This window comes from Silurus aristotelis (assembly GCF_946808225.1).
Source record: "Silurus aristotelis genome assembly, chromosome: 21".
Classification (NCBI taxonomy): Eukaryota; Metazoa; Chordata; class Actinopteri; order Siluriformes; family Siluridae; genus Silurus; species Silurus aristotelis.
In genome coordinates, this window is record NC_139594.1 from 9,022,783 (window position 1) to 9,042,630 (window position 19,848).

At 41.1% G+C, this 19,848-nt stretch overlaps 1 protein-coding gene across 4 annotated transcripts in view; it reads right to left on the minus strand.

The window, feature by feature from the left end:
• tnrc18 (trinucleotide repeat containing 18) overlaps nt 1–19,848 on the minus strand; it is a 56,698-nt gene that overhangs the window by 10,162 nt on the left and 26,688 nt on the right. The window contains exons 5-23 of one of the 4 annotated variants that reach the window (XM_083524673.1): nt 19,347–19,848; nt 19,022–19,192; nt 17,014–17,116; nt 15,406–15,614; nt 13,227–13,373; nt 12,306–12,493; nt 11,748–12,168; nt 10,064–11,035; nt 9,099–9,250; nt 8,636–8,769; nt 8,325–8,480; nt 8,063–8,243; nt 7,581–7,953; nt 7,078–7,338; nt 4,190–4,426; nt 3,071–3,450; nt 2,598–2,720; nt 1,598–1,733; nt 180–297 (exon numbers count right to left, since the gene is read on the minus strand). The exon at nt 19,347–19,848 is cut by the window's right edge and continues 1,085 nt beyond it. In XM_083524673.1, the coding sequence (XP_083380799.1) occupies nt 180–297; nt 1,598–1,733; nt 2,598–2,720; nt 3,071–3,450; nt 4,190–4,426; nt 7,078–7,338; nt 7,581–7,953; nt 8,063–8,243; nt 8,325–8,480; nt 8,636–8,769; nt 9,099–9,250; nt 10,064–11,035; nt 11,748–12,168; nt 12,306–12,493; nt 13,227–13,373; nt 15,406–15,614; nt 17,014–17,116; nt 19,022–19,192; nt 19,347–19,848 (4,964 nt within the window). Of the gene's footprint in view, nt 1–179; nt 298–1,597; nt 1,734–2,597; nt 2,721–3,070; nt 3,466–4,189; nt 4,427–7,077; nt 7,339–7,580; nt 7,954–8,062; nt 8,244–8,324; nt 8,481–8,635; nt 8,770–9,098; nt 9,251–10,063; nt 11,036–11,747; nt 12,169–12,305; nt 12,494–13,226; nt 13,374–15,405; nt 15,615–17,013; nt 17,117–19,021; nt 19,193–19,346 lie in introns of all 4 variants that reach the window. The other 3 variants (XM_083524672.1, XM_083524675.1, XM_083524674.1) reach the window with 3 other exon arrangements.

Sequence of the window (19,848 nt, forward strand, 5' to 3'; positions counted from 1 at the left end):
AGCCTTATTTAACTGGCAGAAACTACAACAGTAAGCAGTTTACACCAAAGCTAATTTATCAGCGAGCCAACACTTGTAGAGCAGAACTACAGTAAAGAGAGTAAATGGGACACATCAGAGGAAGAAGAAATGAAAGAGAAAAGAAAAAATGGAAAAGGGAAAGTGAAGTGTGTTCTTACATGTCAGGTGAGTGGACAGTGTTGACGTGGCCGGCGTAGAGCAGCTTGTCATCCATAGGAATAAGGACACGCAATCCGTCCTGAAGCTCATCCTTATTAAGAACGCAGTTACGTGGGGCTGCACGCACACACACAAAAAAAAAATCAGCAAGGCTGCATCTCTGTACAAAGCATTAATCACTCAACTACACCAAATGGACTCATCCCACACAAGTGCCGTCCATGCGATAAAGTCCAGGTGCGATAACATTCACTGATGCACATTACCATCAACAATATGTCAATAATAATGCCATCAAGTCGAGTCAATTGTCATAATTTTAACGCTGGATTAAAACAAGCAAGGCGGTGAAATGACTCCTGCCTCCTGTCACTCAAAGCCATCTGTTTTTTAAACAGCCTATTCAGTCTAGAAAAGGAACAGTAATTTAGTCATTAAAGGCAAAGAGCTCTGTACAGACTTGGTATTAAAATCCATCTCGGACTATCCAATCACAAGTGGACAGTGTAGACAGATAGCTCAATAGATCTCAAAAGCATACCCATTGACCTGTTTAAATTTCATTAGGAGCAACCAAAAGCAAAAACATAAGCTAATACCAAACACTCAAACTAAGTGTTAACATTAATCTGGATGCAATTTCTTAATTAATAGTTAAAAGAACAGACTGATTTGATAAAAATACACTCACAGTAAGTTGCTGCCATTAGCAACCATTGCTTACCTAATTTGATCTTACACATTAACAGAAACAAATCATAGAAATTAAAAAAGAAAGGGTTGGAAAGAAAACTAAATAAAACAAGAGTAATAAAACAGCATTTTATATATATATATATATATATATATATATATATATATATATATATATATATATATATATATATATATTTTATATATATATATATATAAAATGCTGTGTTTCGAAATTATGCAAACCAACCAATATTGAAAAGTAAAAATGTACATATCTTAATGAAACAATATTACACTTAATTATATTAACATGTTGCAGATTATTATTATTATATATGGTATATTTTACAAATAAATGAATAGCTGTTAGACACCCAGTTTAGTGACACAAATATAATGCATTTACTTAGCAATGTCTAGCGGTTTGGTGAATATATTGTACCCAAAAACTAACCCATTACATGCGTCAACAATGTCCAAACAGTTAAATAAAAAGATGATTCTGCCTGAAAACCATGAAAGTTGTCAGACTGACACCTAGGTGGTCTTTTAATGAATCTTCTAGTCACACTACAAACGTAATGTGATTAAGAGTGATTTCACCCCTTACAAGCCATATTTAGCACAACCCCCACTGCTGATTCAGTGGCCCAAAATGAATATTAATTTGTAAAGTGTGAACAGGGCATTTAAAAGCATATGTGTGTCTGTGTGGGCTCACCAGGGGTACATGGTCTTTCAGCGCTCAGACGGGGGTTCTCATCCTCTGAGAAGCTGCTGTCCTGGTTAGGTTCAAAATCCTCATCAGCAGCCATGCTCTCCATTAGTTTGCTGACAGCACCACCTTTTCCTCTGGCCTGCAAGCGCGCGCGCGCACGCACGCGCACACACACACACACACACACACACACACACACACACACACACACACACACACACACACACACACACACACACACACACACACACACACACACACACACCATAAGACAACTCAACACTGAACTTCTTAGCCGCAGTGAGATTGATCGTGAGGTGAGAATTGATTCAGGACAACCCATTTAGACTTCATTTTGGATTCTCAATTTTAACCCCCAGGGGAGCTCCAGCATCTTTGCATCTGCATTGCAACTTGATTTAGACATGAAACAAAATTAGCTTTGTATTTGTCTCTAAAAGAAAACAGGGAAAATTGTATAAAATAAATATATACATGAAAACATGAGGCAGCGAGATGTGTAGAGAGGAGACATACTTCAGCTCATTCTGCTAGTGAGTGAACTGTCTAATTAGGCTTGTTGTTCTCTCTGTCATTCACCTCGCAATGGATATTCAGAGCAGTCTTGTACAGAAGGTCACGCCTGGCCAGGCTCATTCAAATACAAGCCATTTCCCAGCAGGCCACAGGAGGAGCCTGCAGTCTGCCAGGTAAAATTGTTCAAATGTTTTTTTTTCAGCCCTATTCTTCTCTTAATCTCAAACCCTCAAAAAATGCATTAAAAAAACGCTGTTTCTTTATAAACAATTTATAATCTGCCCTCTTGTCTTTGCACTGTTAAAATAAACAGCTACCTAATGCTGCATGAGTCATACACTTTGAGAGGAAACCTATTCAAGTAACATTAATCAATTTCTGAAGCTAATGTTGGTGATGGTAGGGATCAACTTGGATGCTTAACATCATTACAATCTTATTCGCAATGCAGTCAGGTGTTGCTTACCTCTCTGGCTTTGGGTTTAATCTTGCTCTTGGGTCCAGAGCTGACAGAGAGTGATGTCCTGCTCTCTGAGGGAGTGCTGGAAAGTGCTGGCAGACACAGGGGGAGCTCTTTCAATCTCTTCTTCTGTAACACACACATTAGAAGCTTTAAAAAAAAAAAACGTGCAGAGGAAACACACACACACACACGGGAGGACATAGCATCTCATCCTATGGCAGAGCATCAGATGAGGAAACAGTGTTAATGGCTTATTCTGCTCAGAGCACTATTAAAAGGGCGAGGGAGGATATAGAGGGAGGAACAGTGATGGCTGGTAATTGTAGCCTGGCAAGTTTCACTCGTCCTTTTGTGTCCAATAACAAGACACTCACAGCAGGAGGTTTTCTTGTCCTACAAATGGAGCAGACCTCCTGCTGCTGTTCGCCATTCTGGGTTAGCATGCAGAGCTCAGTGAGCAGTAAACCAGCACCCACCTTTCCCAGTGCCTTTGCCTCCTTGTTTTTAGGTATGTCCTTGGAGCTGTGCAGGGGTGCTTTTGAGCTACGAGGCAGTTTGGGCATTGTAGGCTTGGAAGGAGAGATGGGTTTAGCCTGTGCGGCATCATGGAGGAAAATGCGCTCGCTCCTGCGACGGATCCAGCGTTCTTCATCACTGCCTTCGGTTGAAAAGCTCAAGCTGAGCTCAGCTGGTGCTCTGGGCTTACGGCCACGTTTTCCAGGGCTGGAGTCCTCACGCAACACACTAGCCGGTGGTAGCAGAGGCAGCTCCGGGGCAGATCTCTTACCATGAAGCAGAGATGGGAACTTCCGGACCTTGATGTCACTCTCGGAATCGGTGAATTCGAACTCCGTTCCTGCATTGGAAAATGCTGAATTACCAAAGTCACCTTGATTAATCTACTACATTATAATGCACATGATTACAAGAATATTTCCGACCTACAGAAAAACAGTCCTAATGTTTATAAACAGTATGCTAAAAATCTGCATACTACTACTACTACTACTTCTTGAAATGCTAAAAATCTGCATACATGGACTTTATAATCAAACTGAACCAGATGTATGTATTTATGAGATATATGACTGATGTACAATTGTGTGTAAATAGCTCCACTCAAAAATGTCAAACTTTTCTGATTTCTAAAGTAATTAACATAACCCTGGTCCTGCATGGATAAAAATCTGAACGAAACATATTTGAAATGTCAATAAAGAGAACGGAAATATACACATCTGCGTTCTTTTTTTATTGCAAACATTTTAGTTGTAAATATATTTTTCCCCATGTGTTTTGCAATATGTGAATAATGGACTTGGCCATTAATGTTCTGGTCTCAAGTTTCATATATGGCTTCAACTTCTCTCTAATATAAATAATAAGAGTCTTCTGAATCCTTCAGTCAGATTATAACAAAGTAGAATGAGGTTGCTAGGCTACTTGGGGCCTTGTTGCAACAAGACTGTGCACATCTCTTTTCAAATGCGTCTATAGAACCCTCACATCAGTATTGAGAGATTATAAATAAAAAATGTTTTAGAAAAGCAAAATCTTAAAGCCATGTACAAAATGTTAGTGTGACATATGCTCACCTAGCAGACTCTGCCTTTCCTCCTTTTTCTTTGCTTTTTGCTTGGCCTCCAGCTGAACGAGGGACATGGGGCCAGAGGTAACAGGGCTAGGGATTGCACTTGCTGCAAAGCGAGCAAGCAGACCTAACCCACTTTCCTCTAGCGAGGAAGAGCACAGGCCATTCATTTCATCCAGTTCATTGGAATAGTCCTGGTCATCGTCCTCATCCTCGTAATAGTCCCTTTCCGTAAAGTACTCTGTTTACAATGAAAAGAGAAGCATTAAATGCACCTGCCTACATTTTTTGCAATTACACCATTTTGACAATTCTTGAACTCTTACCATACACATCAGTATGCATATTGTTCAAGTTGTATCATGCACACTAACATTATTTAAATTATTTTTTTTGCAGCAGTCACTAACTGCTATAAAGCCATTAGGTAGATGCACATTCCTATGAATTCCAAACCACAATCAATCCTCATTATTTAGCACTATAAAGTCCACCTTTCTCATCAGTCACATTAACCAACTCAAATGACCTCCCAGGTATGTTTTCGTTAAAAACATAGGAGTGCAAACCCACTACTGCATACGTTTTCTGGTGAACAACAAAGTGTGGCTTCATGAAGTAGTGATTTACTGATCTGGGTGAACAGCATCATGCAAACAGCTTTCACACTGAGAAAGCTGCAGGACAGGATTAAGTTCAGCATGAGCACTAGCTGAACAGAAATTACAAGGAAAAGCCCTCGGCTGCTCACAAAACAGCTTTGGCTATTCTGCTGAATGGGCTCTGTCACTGGAAAATGGAAATAGGAGCAGGCTAAAAGCACTGCAAAAGCTAGATGTGGGTTTAGAGGCAGAAAGACTGACCAAGAATGTCATCAATTATTTAGGACCCTTTCAGCGTGGAGCTTGTCTAAACTGTTAAAGGGAGACAAACTTCTCTTTAAAAGGACTAACTGCAAAACAGCAGGTACCCACTTTAGCTGACCCCGCCTCCACTCAGGAGGGAAATAGACGTACAAGATGACGGATATGGACACAAGACGCACATAATGCTCCAGAGAGGTTAGGCTCGCTGACAACGGGCGTGAGCTTGTTAACATATGACGGAAAGCGTATGGGTTTTAGAGCAGACAAACAAGGACTTTAGCTTGTTACAATGTGGACAAAAAACAGGGTTAGAAAGACAGCACATGCCTGACGACAGCAGTAAGGTCTGAAACATGTATCACAGCAAAGGCAAGCAGAGGATGTGCATGGGGAGAAGCAAACTGGGCACAAAAAGCAGGCTCTGTGAGGAAAGACCTCCATGGCTCCTGGGGCTCTGTGGCTGCTCTGAGCCTCACTTGTTTGGAAACAGAGAGGAGTCTGGGCTGTTAGCTACCTAAGCCATGGTTACATCCCCCTCATCTCTCTCCCCTTCATAACCTTATGATCTACACTACACAACAAATGAGGCAGAAGAAATAAAATGCAGTCCAAAACTGGTCAGCATAACTACTGGCAAGTAAAATAAATTTAGAGTTAATATATGTCTGTGGAGATTATTGTGCTTTCTAGAGACTATTATCATAAATTGTTCTTACGGCGCATGTTGTGCTCCAATGATCCACGCGCATTAACCCACTTTTTAAATGATCAATACATTTCAGACTGCAACAATATTGCAATCAACTGAAGGAAAAAAGAAAGCACTAATCTAACACAGGTGAGAAACCAGATTTCATCTATAGGTGCTATAGAGGCATAACCATGGCTTCAGGGCACACAAAGTTAAACTTATAAGAATGTGTTAAAACTTGAACATTTTTGTTTCATTTACCCAACCTCATTTACAGGAAAAATTTTATTCTTTAATGCAACATAAGCAAGCACAAATTAGTAGAAACTATTAATCGAGAAGTCACAGCAAAAAGAGGGTGGCGTCCTACTTACAGAACAGTGCCCATGGCTCAGGTGACATGGATAGTGACCTCACGTTGCACAGCTGGCTGCCCTACTCCAAGCCAAGTGCTTGGCTTCTTTCTCTTTTTTTTTTTTTTGTTGCAGCAGGACAAGCAAACGGACAGACCGAAAGACATTCAAAAGCATCATGGGGAGGAGAAGGGGGTCAGGGATGGAGGGGTGGCCAAGCAGCTGCAAGGAGAGATCCAGCAGTCTACAGAGGCTAGGTTATTTAATTTTAGTAAAACAGAAAGCACCTCGTTTTCCAAATATCCCCATCATAAAAACATGCAGACACAGGGGACATAAATGGGTTCATCTATCATTATGTGTACCTTTCACTGAGTAAATTTTTTTTTATATATATACACAATACACCTGTAAATCACACAGCAAAGATTTGTTGATCATTAATTTGAGGGGATTTATCATAAAGGATAAATATTTCCCTGCTGCATGCTCTTCTTAGTGCAAGATGTAATATGCTTTCTTTTCCCCTGGTTTGAGCCAATGTGAAGAGGGATATTTGAAGAACAGGAAACTAGGAATGAATAGCATATTGCAATCTAATATTCTACATGAAGCGAGAGACAGACATTAAGCAAAAATTAAAAAAAACAATATGTTTAATAAAGCTTGGGTACCAAACTGCAATACAATTATGAGACATTTTCCACACAGCCACACAAGTTTTAAATGCACAATGCTATAGAAGCCTCAAACGGCAAGACAAAGTCATAACCAAAAGGCAACCATTTTGTAAAAAAGAAAAGAAAAAGGGACTCCAAAAAGAGTCAACAATATTTTATACAAGCATACAAGCAAGAGATGAGGTAGTAAACTATTGTATTTATAGCTTCTCAGAAAATTTACATAGATAGCCATGGCATGAACAGAACGTTCATGAGGCAAGAAGGCAATTGTGTGCATAGCAAAGGTTTTTTTTAGTAACCTTGATCAAATGAGTCCTCAGAGGAGCTGACTCCTGCCTCTTGCAGTAATAAAGCAAAGTGCTTCCGTTTTCTTTCTTTCATCCCAAGTTTTGACTTCAGACAGGATGAAGAGGATGATACAGAGGTTCTTTTGGATGACTGATGCTTCTTCTTATTTGGAGTGCTGTAATGACCTGGGATCTGTGCACAGGATCCTGATCTACCCAACTTGGCATGAGGTGGCCAGCCATCCTTCATGGAGTCCTCTTCTGAATCTGTGTCTGTGTTACAAGGATATCAGAGCTTAAGTCTGGTGGTACTTGAAAGTCAACGGAAGCATTACAGTATCCAGAAAAGGTAAACAAACTCACATGACTTACTAATGAGAAAAAAGTTCTTATTGCAGAAAATGACAATTATAACACACAGAATCAGAGTATTCAACATCATTATCCACGAAATACAGGAAGACAAGAAATACTCCTAAACCTAGGGGAAAAAAATTAATAAAAAAGGCACTCACTGTTGGAGTAGCTGCTGATCTCTGACCTCACTGGAGAGTTGGAAGCTTTCCTCTGGCCTTTCGCCTTAAGACAGTTGTCTGAAGGCTTTAATTTGTTGGACATTTTGCTTTTACCACCTTTGGAGGATTTGTTAAAGAAACCAAGATCTTTGGTCAGGTTGGGTTTTGCCATCTTGTTTCTTGCACTTATGTCTGGCAGCATAGTCAGCCTGCTCCCAGAGAGAGTTCTGGACTTTCCTGAAGAACCATCCACAAACTTACATGAAGCCTTGTTCGGTTTACCAAGCTTAGTCAAAGACAAGGCCTTATCGAGCTTTGAAGCCAACTGCTCTTGCTCACTTACTTGGCTCTTTTTACTGCCGGTTTTAGGTACCTGTTGGAAATGACAAACTTTAATTAGTTTTAGGTACACCTAAAAATAAATCAGTATAAGCAGCCATTAAGAGGCGAAGACTTGGCAATGCCGCTGTGCTGGTACACACCTCATTAGGGTAGCTTGCGCATGCTTCTTGCTCATTCCAGCTCTTATGCATCTTCTTTGCCTTTAAAATACCAATGTCCATGTCCTCATTCTCTTCCTCCTCCCGCGTAGAGCTGCGGAATCGCTTCCTAAGAACTTCTCCACTTTCCGAGTCCTCTGAATACTGTGAACTCTGGACCAGTCTGTAAAACAGCACAACGCTCTAAGCACAATTGATCAGTGGTGCAGCCTGACTGTCTTAGCTCATTCCATTGAACACTTACTTTCCACAGTTGGCATCCAGCTTGCCTGAAGGCGGAGACAAAGTACACAGGCCATGCTTACGCTTCCGGGGCCGACCAGGGCCTCTCCTGGCCAGGTTCCTGCTCCTTTCCTCTTGCTGCTGCAGGAGTTGTTGTTGATGGAGCTGTTGCTTCTCTCTAAAAATGCAAAGTCAACATTATCATGTAATCATATTGACTAGTAGTATCAGAATATATGATTGGTTTTGAAGTAGCAACAGAACTAAAAGAACAATCACAACTAATATATAGTGCAAGTTATGCTAGCCACAGGGTTTAACTGGGAGACTTACACTTTGTCTCTCCGTCTCTGTAGCCTGATCAGTTCTCCCTGCTTGTCTTTATAGCACCTTTGCAGCTCAGCCAGTCTCACACGATAGTCCACCTCCATTGCATCCATACCCTCCAGAGAGGATTTGGAGAACATCTAAAACAAAACCAAAACAAAAAAACAGAGCTTAACTATATCCCATTCTCCAACTCTAAACACTGAAAATCATGAAACGAGATCAGCGATATACAGATAGCATTAGCAGCAATTGCATTATTTTATAATGCACAACAAATATCACTGTATAATTCAACTAAAATAGTTCCGTTTCTATTCAATGTCTTCAAGCAAAAGCCATGTCTTTGACACCCCAGATATGATATTTCTGTGAAATGCCACTCTGAAGTTGTCTTTGAGACAAGAGCGAGGTCCCTGAACATTAATAAAAGAGCCCGAAGGAAGAATCAGAAGAAAAGAATGCATACAGGTTCATCTTTCTTCTGTCTCCAGCTGTACTTCTTGTTGGGGTTAAGCTCCCTGGGGAGGCGGATGCTCACTTGAGACTGGCACTCGATGGCCTCCAGGAGGACTTGCCTCCCAGCCTCCAGGAGACTTTCTAATCCACAGTGCATTATGCCTGCACACAGAACAAAAATAAATAAATCAATACAAACATTCATTACTTTAAGTCTACACAGAGAAGACACTCTGCAGGTCCTGAAAAGGAGTGTCATGTACAAAGGCACCTCAATACATTTTGTGTGTTATGAATGGGCATGACCAACTTGCAGTTACGATACAAAATGCTTTCACAGAGGTTAACAAATGTGAAGTGCCTCCATTACATACACCTGATCATATCCTTAGATTTAAAGTAATCAGTTCATCGACTTAGCTCAATTTAAAACTATTGCAACAGTCACATTTTCTAATTGCTAATTACTGGTGAATTATTATATAGAAATTTGTCTTATTTAGACTAATAGCTGGGTTTATTGTTGAGACATACTGTAACACAATAAAAATAGTCGAATTATCTATTCGGAGTTCTTTCCCTAATCATGTATTGTCTGTCAAGCTGCATAGGAAGAAAAGGTTGTATAAACCTACTTTCACTGATTATCAGTGTCTATATTATGCTACAAAAGATGGATTTCTCACAGTCAGGCCATTTCTGACCTGTCATGGGCTGCAAGACCTTTTGTGGTCGGCTGTGTGGGCCGCAAGTTGTGAAAGGTTACAAACCTCTGCTCTAGTGAGTGCTTTGCTCATTCACTGGAGCTGAAAGCCTTCCTGCTGTGCACCACATATTGCACTTCCCAACTTCAAGGTGAACAAATCTATGTGTTTCTTTTTTCTCCCCTCTCCCTTTCATTCCAACCGATCGTCGCTTCCAAAGTGAGCTAAATTACAAACCATTATTTTGTATTTTGTATGTTTCAAGCCTTACCCTGCATGTAGTCTCTCTGGTGTTCCTGCAGCTCTAGCTCGGCCATTTGGCTAAGCAGGGCCATACCCTCAGCTGCAGTAGACTCCAAAAGACTAATTCCTGGGTACTGCACTATCCTGGTAGGGGGCATCTCAGACATGATGGTAAGGGCTCCAGATTGAGGCAGCTCACTGGCCGTTAGCAGTGCCAGCATGCCTGCCATGGGGTCCTCAGATTGAATGCCTACTGGCTCAGGGTCGTTTAGGAGCACAGGAGGAGTGGAGCATGGAAGTGGTGTGTCACTATGCGTTGATTCTAGGTCTGGAGTGTCAAGGGTGGGTTCTTTGGGCACAGAAATGAGCCTCTCTGTGTGAACTGAAGCATAGTCAGAGGGACGAATGCTGCAGTCCATGGGCTGCATGTCAGTGTAATTTGATGATGTGTAAGCTGACTCTGGCAAATTGAGCGAGCACTTTGAAACCTCTGCTGGAAAGCTCCTATCCAAGTCAGATCCTGATCTTTGGCACAACTCTTGCTCAGAGGAGGAAAAAATATTTGCCTGGTCATCCACTTTTTCTTTGTTTTCCATATGCAGTGGTGAAACTGCAGATACTGAGCAGGCCACTGCTTCAACAAGGGTACATGAATCCTGTTTCGCCATTGAAGCAGCAGAGTGGACAGACTGTGCGCTACCATCCTGGCCCATAACTTCCTTGCTTTTCCCCAGACCTGGCTCCTCTTTGAATGGCACAACAATCTCCTCGCCTTGCTTTGGCTCCCTGGATGCCTGCAGAACTTCTGCCACCACTGGAGAACACATGTGACTGGGTTTTACACTGACCGGGCCAGCTAAGCGCTTTGAGCCCTCAGCCTGCAGGGGCACAGCTGGAGCCATGCCTTCTGCATCAGCAGCTGTGGCTGGATGGAGAAGAAAGGGGTAATGGCTGCCGAATGATGCCGTTATTGATTGGTAGGGGTAGCCCGGAGGAATTTCTGCCAAAACAAAACAAAAAGGAAAAAGCAGTCAGAGATTTAAAGTGCTTATGCAAGGAGCAGAGGGCCTTGCTTCTCCATGACAGAGTGACAAAATGATTAATCATCCCACACACTCTTCTAGCTTTATGAAACTTTCATGAGCCAAATGGTCCCAGTACAAGCATTCCAAAAGCCCTTATGTATATACGCCCCCACCCCCAAGGTCTAATACATGCAAGCATGTTCAAATGTTCACACTGCAGAGATTGCATAAATATATTCAGCCCATGTACAAAGCATTTTAAAGAGAAAACACCAGGGGAAATAGACACAAAACTGCTGCTATCACAAGAAGTCTCCATCTGAGTGGAGTGGCAGCTGGTAATCCCATATGTAGGGATATCTGCAACCTACTCATTAAGACCCCTCTAGGCTGCACATACTGACATGAAGAATGGCACTCTGCCTTGGACTGTCATCCCGCATGGTTTCCTAATCCCCACCCAAAAGCAACCCCCCCCCCCCCCACAGATGAGATAAAGAACCAGGCTCAACTGCTCACAGCTCTCATATTTCGTTTTAAAGGCAAATTTTTATCAACAGGGTGAGATGTGTTCATAACATAATTCTATTAAACCACCACAGGTAACCGCAAAACTGACAAAGGTGATTAATTACATACTTAATCCAGACACTGCATTAGGGCACATTAAAATTACAGTGTACGTACCAGGATATATAGATGGGAAAGAAGCGGAAACTTGTTTATGCAGGTCAAGCTCCTCTTTGTCAGACACTTCCACAGACTCCTGTTTAGGGTGGATAGGAGAAGGGGGAGGTGACAAAGCAGAGGCAGGGCTGAGTGGCTGTGGGGCTGGGGTAGATGGGTGTGGATGTGACTGCTGTGGATGTGTGCTCTCCACTTTGGACCTCTCTTCAGACTTAAGGGAAGTAATTGGAGAGGGCAGCGGTGTGACTGCTACTGGTGTCACAGACTTCTTGTGGGAAGTGGAGGGGGTTGGGGAAGGTGGAGGAGGCTTGCGTGAATGCAGGACAGAAGCAGATACACTTGATAGGCTGGCTTTGGTACCCTCTCCAACTCTCTTCTCTGCTTTGTCCTCCATGTCAGCCCGCTGTTCTTTTAGTCTCTCCTGAACAAGCAAAATATAGTCAGAATCCTTGACAAATTACTTAAATAACTAAACAAATGGCAAAGAATTAGCATTTTCTGTATGTCCCACCCCATGTGAATGGTTGGGAGTTTTAGCAAAAGAGATTTATTTCCTACCACAAACTGTGCATTCCTCTGTAACTCCATGACCTGGGCAGCCTGCTGCTGAATCATGTAGAGCTCCTGTTGGCGTACGAGCTGCTGGTGCGAGAGGAACTGCAGCTGGTGGGCGTGCTGCAGAGAGCTGCCTGCTGGCGGGTACACGGCTGGCCACAGTGGGGGGCCACGTTCCAACATCTCTGCTGCTGCAAGGAAAAAAAGGAAAAAATTATCATTGAACATACTACACAGTGCATCGAGTAAATGGATGCACAGGATCTATACACAGTTTATCTTAATTCTGCTCTTGCTTTTTTTTTTTTTTTGCAGTTTTTGTTTAACCACCAATTTAGTAATGTGGATTTATTATACTGCACTTAACTGTGGTTTTCATATTTCACACTACATAGGCAAAATTGTCTGGACATCATACTATGTGGTTCTTCCCAAAACTGTTGGAATCACGCAGTTATAAAGAATGCCTTTGTGTGCTACAACATTACAGTTTCCCTCCATTGGAACTCAAAATCTGTAAAAGCAAGACATCGCTCCTGTGTACAAAGCAAACTACATGAAGACCTTCTTGTCTAACATAGTGGATTGATCTCACAAAAGCTCTTGTAGCTGAATGAGCATAAATCCCCAAAGTCACAGAACAAAATCTAGTGGAAAGCCTTCTAAGAAAAGAGAATACATCTAAAATGACATGTTTAAAACACATATACAGGCGAGATCGTCACGTGTCCACAACCTTTTTCACCAGAGAGAGTACCATAGCTACACTCCCCAAGTATGCCCAAAACAGACTTGTGCACCTGTAATGCCTTCTACTTTCCACAGGGCAGACAAAACGTTTACTAAAAACACTGTGTATATATGCATAAGATGACAACTTTACCGAAATTAGACCAAACACTAACAGCAAGGTGGAAAACTTACTGTAGTGTGGAAGGTGTTCAGTGGGAATAACGACCAGTTGTCCAGTCTGCGGGTCCCGGGCAAACTGATAGGCCTGAGGGATGGATCCAGGTAAAGTGGTAGGATAACCTGGAGGCAAGGGCTGGTGAAGTGAAGGTGCCCCCAGGCCTGCAAAAAAGCACACAATAGATAGAATGTTAGATTATGGAGGTGCAATACATGCAAGACAGGGCGGATGGTTTATTCCTTACTAAAGGGATTATAAATGCTCTTAGTCATCTGAAAGCCTCCATTTCCACAATAGCATCACCTCAGAGAGACTGTCATCTAAGTGCCACTTGCTTAAGGAAGAGTGGCACTATTCCAGTAAAGTCTAGACAGAAATGTGACTTGTACCAAGCTTCACTGAGGTTGTGGTGTTTGCTGTTATTTTTGGGAAAAGTGCTGGTAGGATTTGGCCATGTTTCTAAGAATGTTTTTTCTTGGCCCAGACAAAAAGGCCTGAGCTGCCTGGCAGGCCAGCAGAGACTGAGAGATCAACCAAATCAACATGAGGAAAAATGCCAACATCACAGTTTTACAAATGTTCACAACAAATTCAATTCATTTTTATAAAGAAAAAAAAAAAAAAAAAGAATACAGGCTACAATAGGTTCTCAACCTGGAGAATTGTAAACCCAGTGTACACTCTGGCATCAGATAAATCACTAAGATGTAGCATGTTCATTTTCAGTTACAATATAGAGTGGTGTGAAAAAGTTTGTCTTCCTGATTTCTATTTTTATTTGCATGTTTGTCACACTTTAATGTTTCAGATAATTAAACAAATGTAAATATTAGTAAAAGATAACACAAGTGAACACAACATGCAGTTTTTAAATTAAGGTTTTTATTATTGAGGGAAAACAAAATCCAAAACTACATGGACCTGTGTGGAAAAACTGTTTTATCACACCTGAGTTACATTTCTCTAGCCACACCCAGGCCTGATTACTGCCACACCTGTTCGCAATCAAGAAATCTCTTAGAGAAAAAAATCTTAAATAGGACCTGCCTGACAAAATTAAGTAGACCCCACAACAAAAGACCCCACAACAACATCCAAAGAACTGCAGGCCTCACTTGCCTCAGTTAAGGTCAGTGTTCATGACTCCACCATAAGAAAGAGACGTGGCAAAAATGGTCTGCATGGCAGAGTTTCAAGACGAAAAAAGCTGTTGAGCAAAAAAGAAAATAAAGGCTCGTCTCAGTTTTGCAAGAAAACATCTTGATGATCCCCAAGACTTTTGGGAAAATACTCTGTGGACTGACGAGACAAAAGTGTAACTTTTTGGAAGGTGTGTGTCCCATTACGCCTGGCATAAAAGTAACAGGGTTTCAGAAAAAGATCATCATACCAACAGTAACATTTGGTGGTGGTAGTGTAATTGTTTGGGAGCTGTTATGCTGCTTCAGGAACTGGAAGACTTGCTGTGAAAAATGGAACCATGATTTCTGCTGTTTTCCAAAAAAATCCTGAAGGAGGATGTCCGGCCATCTGTTCGTGACCTCAAGCTGAAGCGAACTTGGGTTCTGCAGCAGGACAATGATCCAAAACACACCAGCAAGTCCACCTTTGAATCCTATTGAGATGCTGTGGCATGACCTTAAAAATGTGATTCTTGCTCGAAAACCCTCCAATGTGACTAAATTACAACAATCCTGCATAGATGAGTGACCAAAATTCCTCCACAGCGCTGTAACAGACTCAGTGCACGTTATCGCAAATGCATGATTGCAGTTGTTGCTGCTAAGGGTGGCCCAAACAGTTATTAGGTTTAGGGGGGCAAACACTTTTTCACACAGGGCTATGTAGTTTTGGATTTTGTTTTCCCTTAATAATAAAAACCTTCATTTAAAAACTTCATGTTGTGTTCACTTGTTATCTTTTACTAATATTTAAATTAGTTTGATGAACTGAAACATTAAAGTGTGACAAACATGCAAAAAAATTTAAGAAATCAGAAAGGGGGCACTTTTTTTACACCACTGTATATCTAAGATTTATAAATATTTCTTAATATTAAACCATTACAAAAAAATACACAATTTGTGAGATGCCTTGAAATGGGGTCAGTGATGAAAACATACCAATACTTTTTACAGAATGTTTTTTTCCTAATAGTTTCCAGTCTACACATTATATGAGCTGAACAAGTACCATATGGAGAACCAGGCAACCACATAGAGGAAGGTCCAGGGCGAGGCAGCCAAGGATGGGAAGTAGTCAGATGGGATGTGGGGTCAGCAGGCCACCGGCTTGCCCCTGCCAGGGCAGAACCTCCAGTCACCATCAGATTTGGGTTTAGGCCACTTACAGACACCAAGGGAGCATGCAGCTGAGAGTACTCTGCCAAGTCTTTACTTTCTCTAAAAATGAAAAATTAAACATCATTATTTAATGAAACACAATATCTGGAAAAACACTACAAATGTTTATGGTTCATTTTTTTTTATACAGACTTGACGGCAAAATATCTATTAAGCTCTTAACTCCTAGCCAGTGCTGACTCAGTGCTATGCTTCTTGCTATGACTAAGACACCACCTCTGTGTTATGACAGTTCCTAAACTAAATGTTGATGGCAGGATCATGCTGAGAAATCAAGAACTTTTTAAGCACCACATTTCCACAGTAAGGAAGGCCAGCATTTTCTGACTCAGTGCCACTCTAAATGATGGTGATATTTTGAATAGAATTCGCTTTGATGTTGGAAAATACATAAAAACCCCATAAATCCAGCTACAGTAAATACTGCTATCCTAAGCAGTAGAACAATAACAAAAGAAAATATAATAATAATTTGTGACGTGGCCAGCGAATTTCAGTAATGAATTGCTTTTAATTAACTAACTAATGTCCAATATTTGAACATTCAGTAAAGGATGAAAGTGTTTTTTTATTTTATTTTTTTTTATTTATGTAATTGTTAGCAAATGTATCTTATGCATAAGCGAACACTGCAATACTGAACCTTGTAACCCCCAAACTGATCTATCTATATTCAATTCTACAAAATCCAATTATAAATGACTACATTTCTAAAAAATAATTAGCATAAGGAAAAAGAGGTTGGCAACACAGAATTGAGGCAGGAGCACAAGGAGATTTATAAAAATAATTACTAATACTAGCCTCATATGAACACGCCGTATCAACTGATCAGAACAGAGTGTAAGCCAGTCAACCTGAACATCGGTTTGATCCAATTTATATAATATATCTGAATGCAATGTTTCATAATATGATCACGTTTCAGGATGCTTCAATTGTCCATAATATAGTTTTTACTTTTTAGCATATACTGTCTGTTCTTGATAAAAGTAGACCCCTCACCGCATTACTCATTCAGGGTCAAGAAGGCCAGATGGAAATGTCTGGGTCAGAAATTCAAAAGCGCAGGACCACAGAGTACATACCAAAGAGAAAAGAACAAAACAAATAGCAAAAGGCGCACAAGATCTCACTACTTTGCACTTAAAAGCATAAAGTCTGGAAAAAATTTGCTCTTTTAAAAACACCCCAGCCTAATATCTTCACTACTACATTTATTTATGCTCTGCATGTCCGTCCACCAACAAATGCACCAACAGTCAAATTTGATTTTCAGAGTTTTTAGCATCAAATTAGTATTTATTGTGTTGGAAAACAATTTTAAAGAGACTCAATTAAAAATAAGTGAAATGAACAGAACTTAAATCTAAATTCTACAGAAAATTTATATTAAAGAAAGGGATATAACAGAGCTTTTTAGGATTTCACAAATTACCTCAATGCCTTCTCTTGCTCGTGTTCCAAACGCCCATGTAGGAGCCGGCCATCGTGATGATGTGTCCGCTCTTGTCCTTGTTCCTCTTCCTCCTGGCTTGGGCCTGTGGAACACAGCCATTAAGTCAGCACAAAGTGAGCCAATGTTGAACCAACTGCACTTATAAGCTCATTTTGGCTTTTGACACAGACATATCTGACGATTACATGCCGTGTTACAAAATGACCTTATTTGCTGCTGGTTTTCCCCTAATTGTTAGATAAGGTGTGGGTTTTCAACACACATTGCAACATAGCTTTAAGGTTCGTTTCAACAGGATGGTTTCCCAACATATAATTAAGTATACAATGTTATATAGAGGTGGGAAAAACATCAAGACATTTATAAAACTTTGTTAAACCTAAAATTTTGCATACAAATCCAGGTAATTTGAATTCAGATTTCTAATATCAATGATGAATTTGAAATACTGGGTTAGGGTTAGAATCTGAATGCATTGTTTAAATAAACATTTTTTTTATATTGTGGATAGGGGCCTGGTATGAATTTTCTTTTAAGATAATAATAATCATGGAATATAACTGTGGCTCTCTGGAAAAAGTACAAAATATTAATAGCTGCAAAACTACATTTAACTCATGTATTAGGCTCCCAATAGAGGAGGTACTGTAGGTTCTCTCTAGCTTTAATTATACACGGTGTAATGAAGTCAAAATATTCTTCACCCAATCACCCTATGAGTATGAATGCAGACCAAGATGTATTATGTGCTCAATATTGTGAACAAGTAAAGAAAAACTGTTAGAACAGGAAGCTAAATCCATGTTATTGTTTTACAATCAACTTGTACTATAATTGAACCATCTGTCCTTTTTGTTGGTTTTGTTTGATCATGGTCATGTGTGCAGAAATCTAGTGTGTGAATGTAAGAAATTCTTCCAAGAATACAAACATACACAAGATCACTGAAAAGCAGCAGTTTGTCAACATTTTCACAACTGGAAGTCACTGGGTAGCAAAGGGGGAAAAGGCATTGACTATGATTGTTTTTTTTTTTTTGCTCTATTAGTTTACGTTACTGTCTCTCTGCCCCTCCACCCACTTTCTTTCTGGTGCCTTACCTCTGATTGACCCCTTCAGGTCACCACCAAATTAGAAATGAGATGTGCTGATTTCTTGGAAGGGATTAATAAACAAAACATTTATTTTTTTAATGAGATGAAATCTACTTGGGCTCTGGTCAATATACCTGGGCACAGTGCCAAAGTATCGCCTACGTGCAGGAAACACTAAGGTTGCACTTGATGTATCCATAGGGATGCACCACGACTAAGCATTCCATAGCAAATTCAAATTACATGTCATTATTAGCGATCGTCATGGACAAGGCATATTGCACTGTCCAATCTATACGAAACCACTAAAGGCTTTTCTTATGTTTACAGATTGAAATGTAGATTCTTGTTTACTTCAGCATGAATGCAGCAATGACGGTCCTGAAAATGATTCAGTGCGAGTCTATGAGATCTTTTGGAAGACTGACACTAGCTGGAAGAAGACCACATTCCTTAGCCTAAGATGCACGAGACTATGGCTCTCCATCGTGCTCCAGGGGAAAGGTTCCAGCCTGTTTCCAAGGTTACCAAAAGCCTGTCGGACATACTATCTGTTTGCATCAAATTCACTGCAGATTAATCGAGTAATGCTCTTTCACCCCTTGTGTAAATTCAAACATCTCCTCTGTGAAAGATGGCTAATGTTATTACTACACTCCCTTTGCACACACAAGACATAAATTAATGCCTCTCTCCCCATGTCATACTCCCTCAGTCACTCTATCTGCCTCACTCACGCACACACTCTCTCTCTGGGCCGATTCTATTGCTTAGCAACAAACCTTAGTCTTATTAGAATTCAGTGGCTGTTTACAGCTTTTAGTTTAGCCCTGTAAATGACATTTCTAATACAAGCAGGCAGGTGGTGTCTTAGTGAAAGGTTTAACACACACCATGTGTTAGCAGGAAGTACTCTGTGCCAAAGCGATAGTGCAGCTCATGGCCAGTGTCTGCGCAATATCTCTGGCATGGACGCTCTGCTGAGTGGCTTGAGGAATGGAAGCCCATCACAGCTCCACCCCTCGTGCATGTTTTGCTTCCACGCCGAGAGCAAAATGACCTTGCTGGCATGGCCAAAGAAACAGGACATCAACATGAAAACAGACATCACCAAATGCTGCTCTTAATTTTAGCTTCAGTCAGCTATAGTCCGCTTCTGATGTGCATCTTGCAGTTGTACAAGTCTTTACTAATACTAAATTCAGGACAGTGATTTACCTTTGATGCCTCTTGACAGAATTGGTCTGTCTCTGTCCGACACTGAACTGAGCTTGCTGCTGTCATCCCTTTGCCGAGCCACTGCTACCGCGATGCCCACTGGTGGGTGCCGGACCTCAGCCTCCCCTTGTGAGGAGTTTCCATCCCGGTTTAACGATTTGGCACTTTCTGGTCTCTCTGGCTCCCTCTTCAGTGCTTTAGCACTTGCATGATGTGGTGCCTCCAGCTTCAGGTGGCCCAGTCCCCCAAATGGGGTACGGCCATCCGCACCATGCTTAGACATGACCTCGCTAGAGAAATTTCCACTGTACTTGATAAGGCTCTGCATAGCAGATACCTCGCTGTGCTCCTTGCCCTGGAGGCTTCCTGGGCTGCCTCTCTGTTCCAGGTACATGCGCTTGCCCTCATCCTCTCCTCTGGGAACACGAGTATGTTGAGCTGCCAATGCAGCCATGTGGCTAGTGGCATAGTTGCCCATCTCAAAAGGCTTCCATTTGGTCTC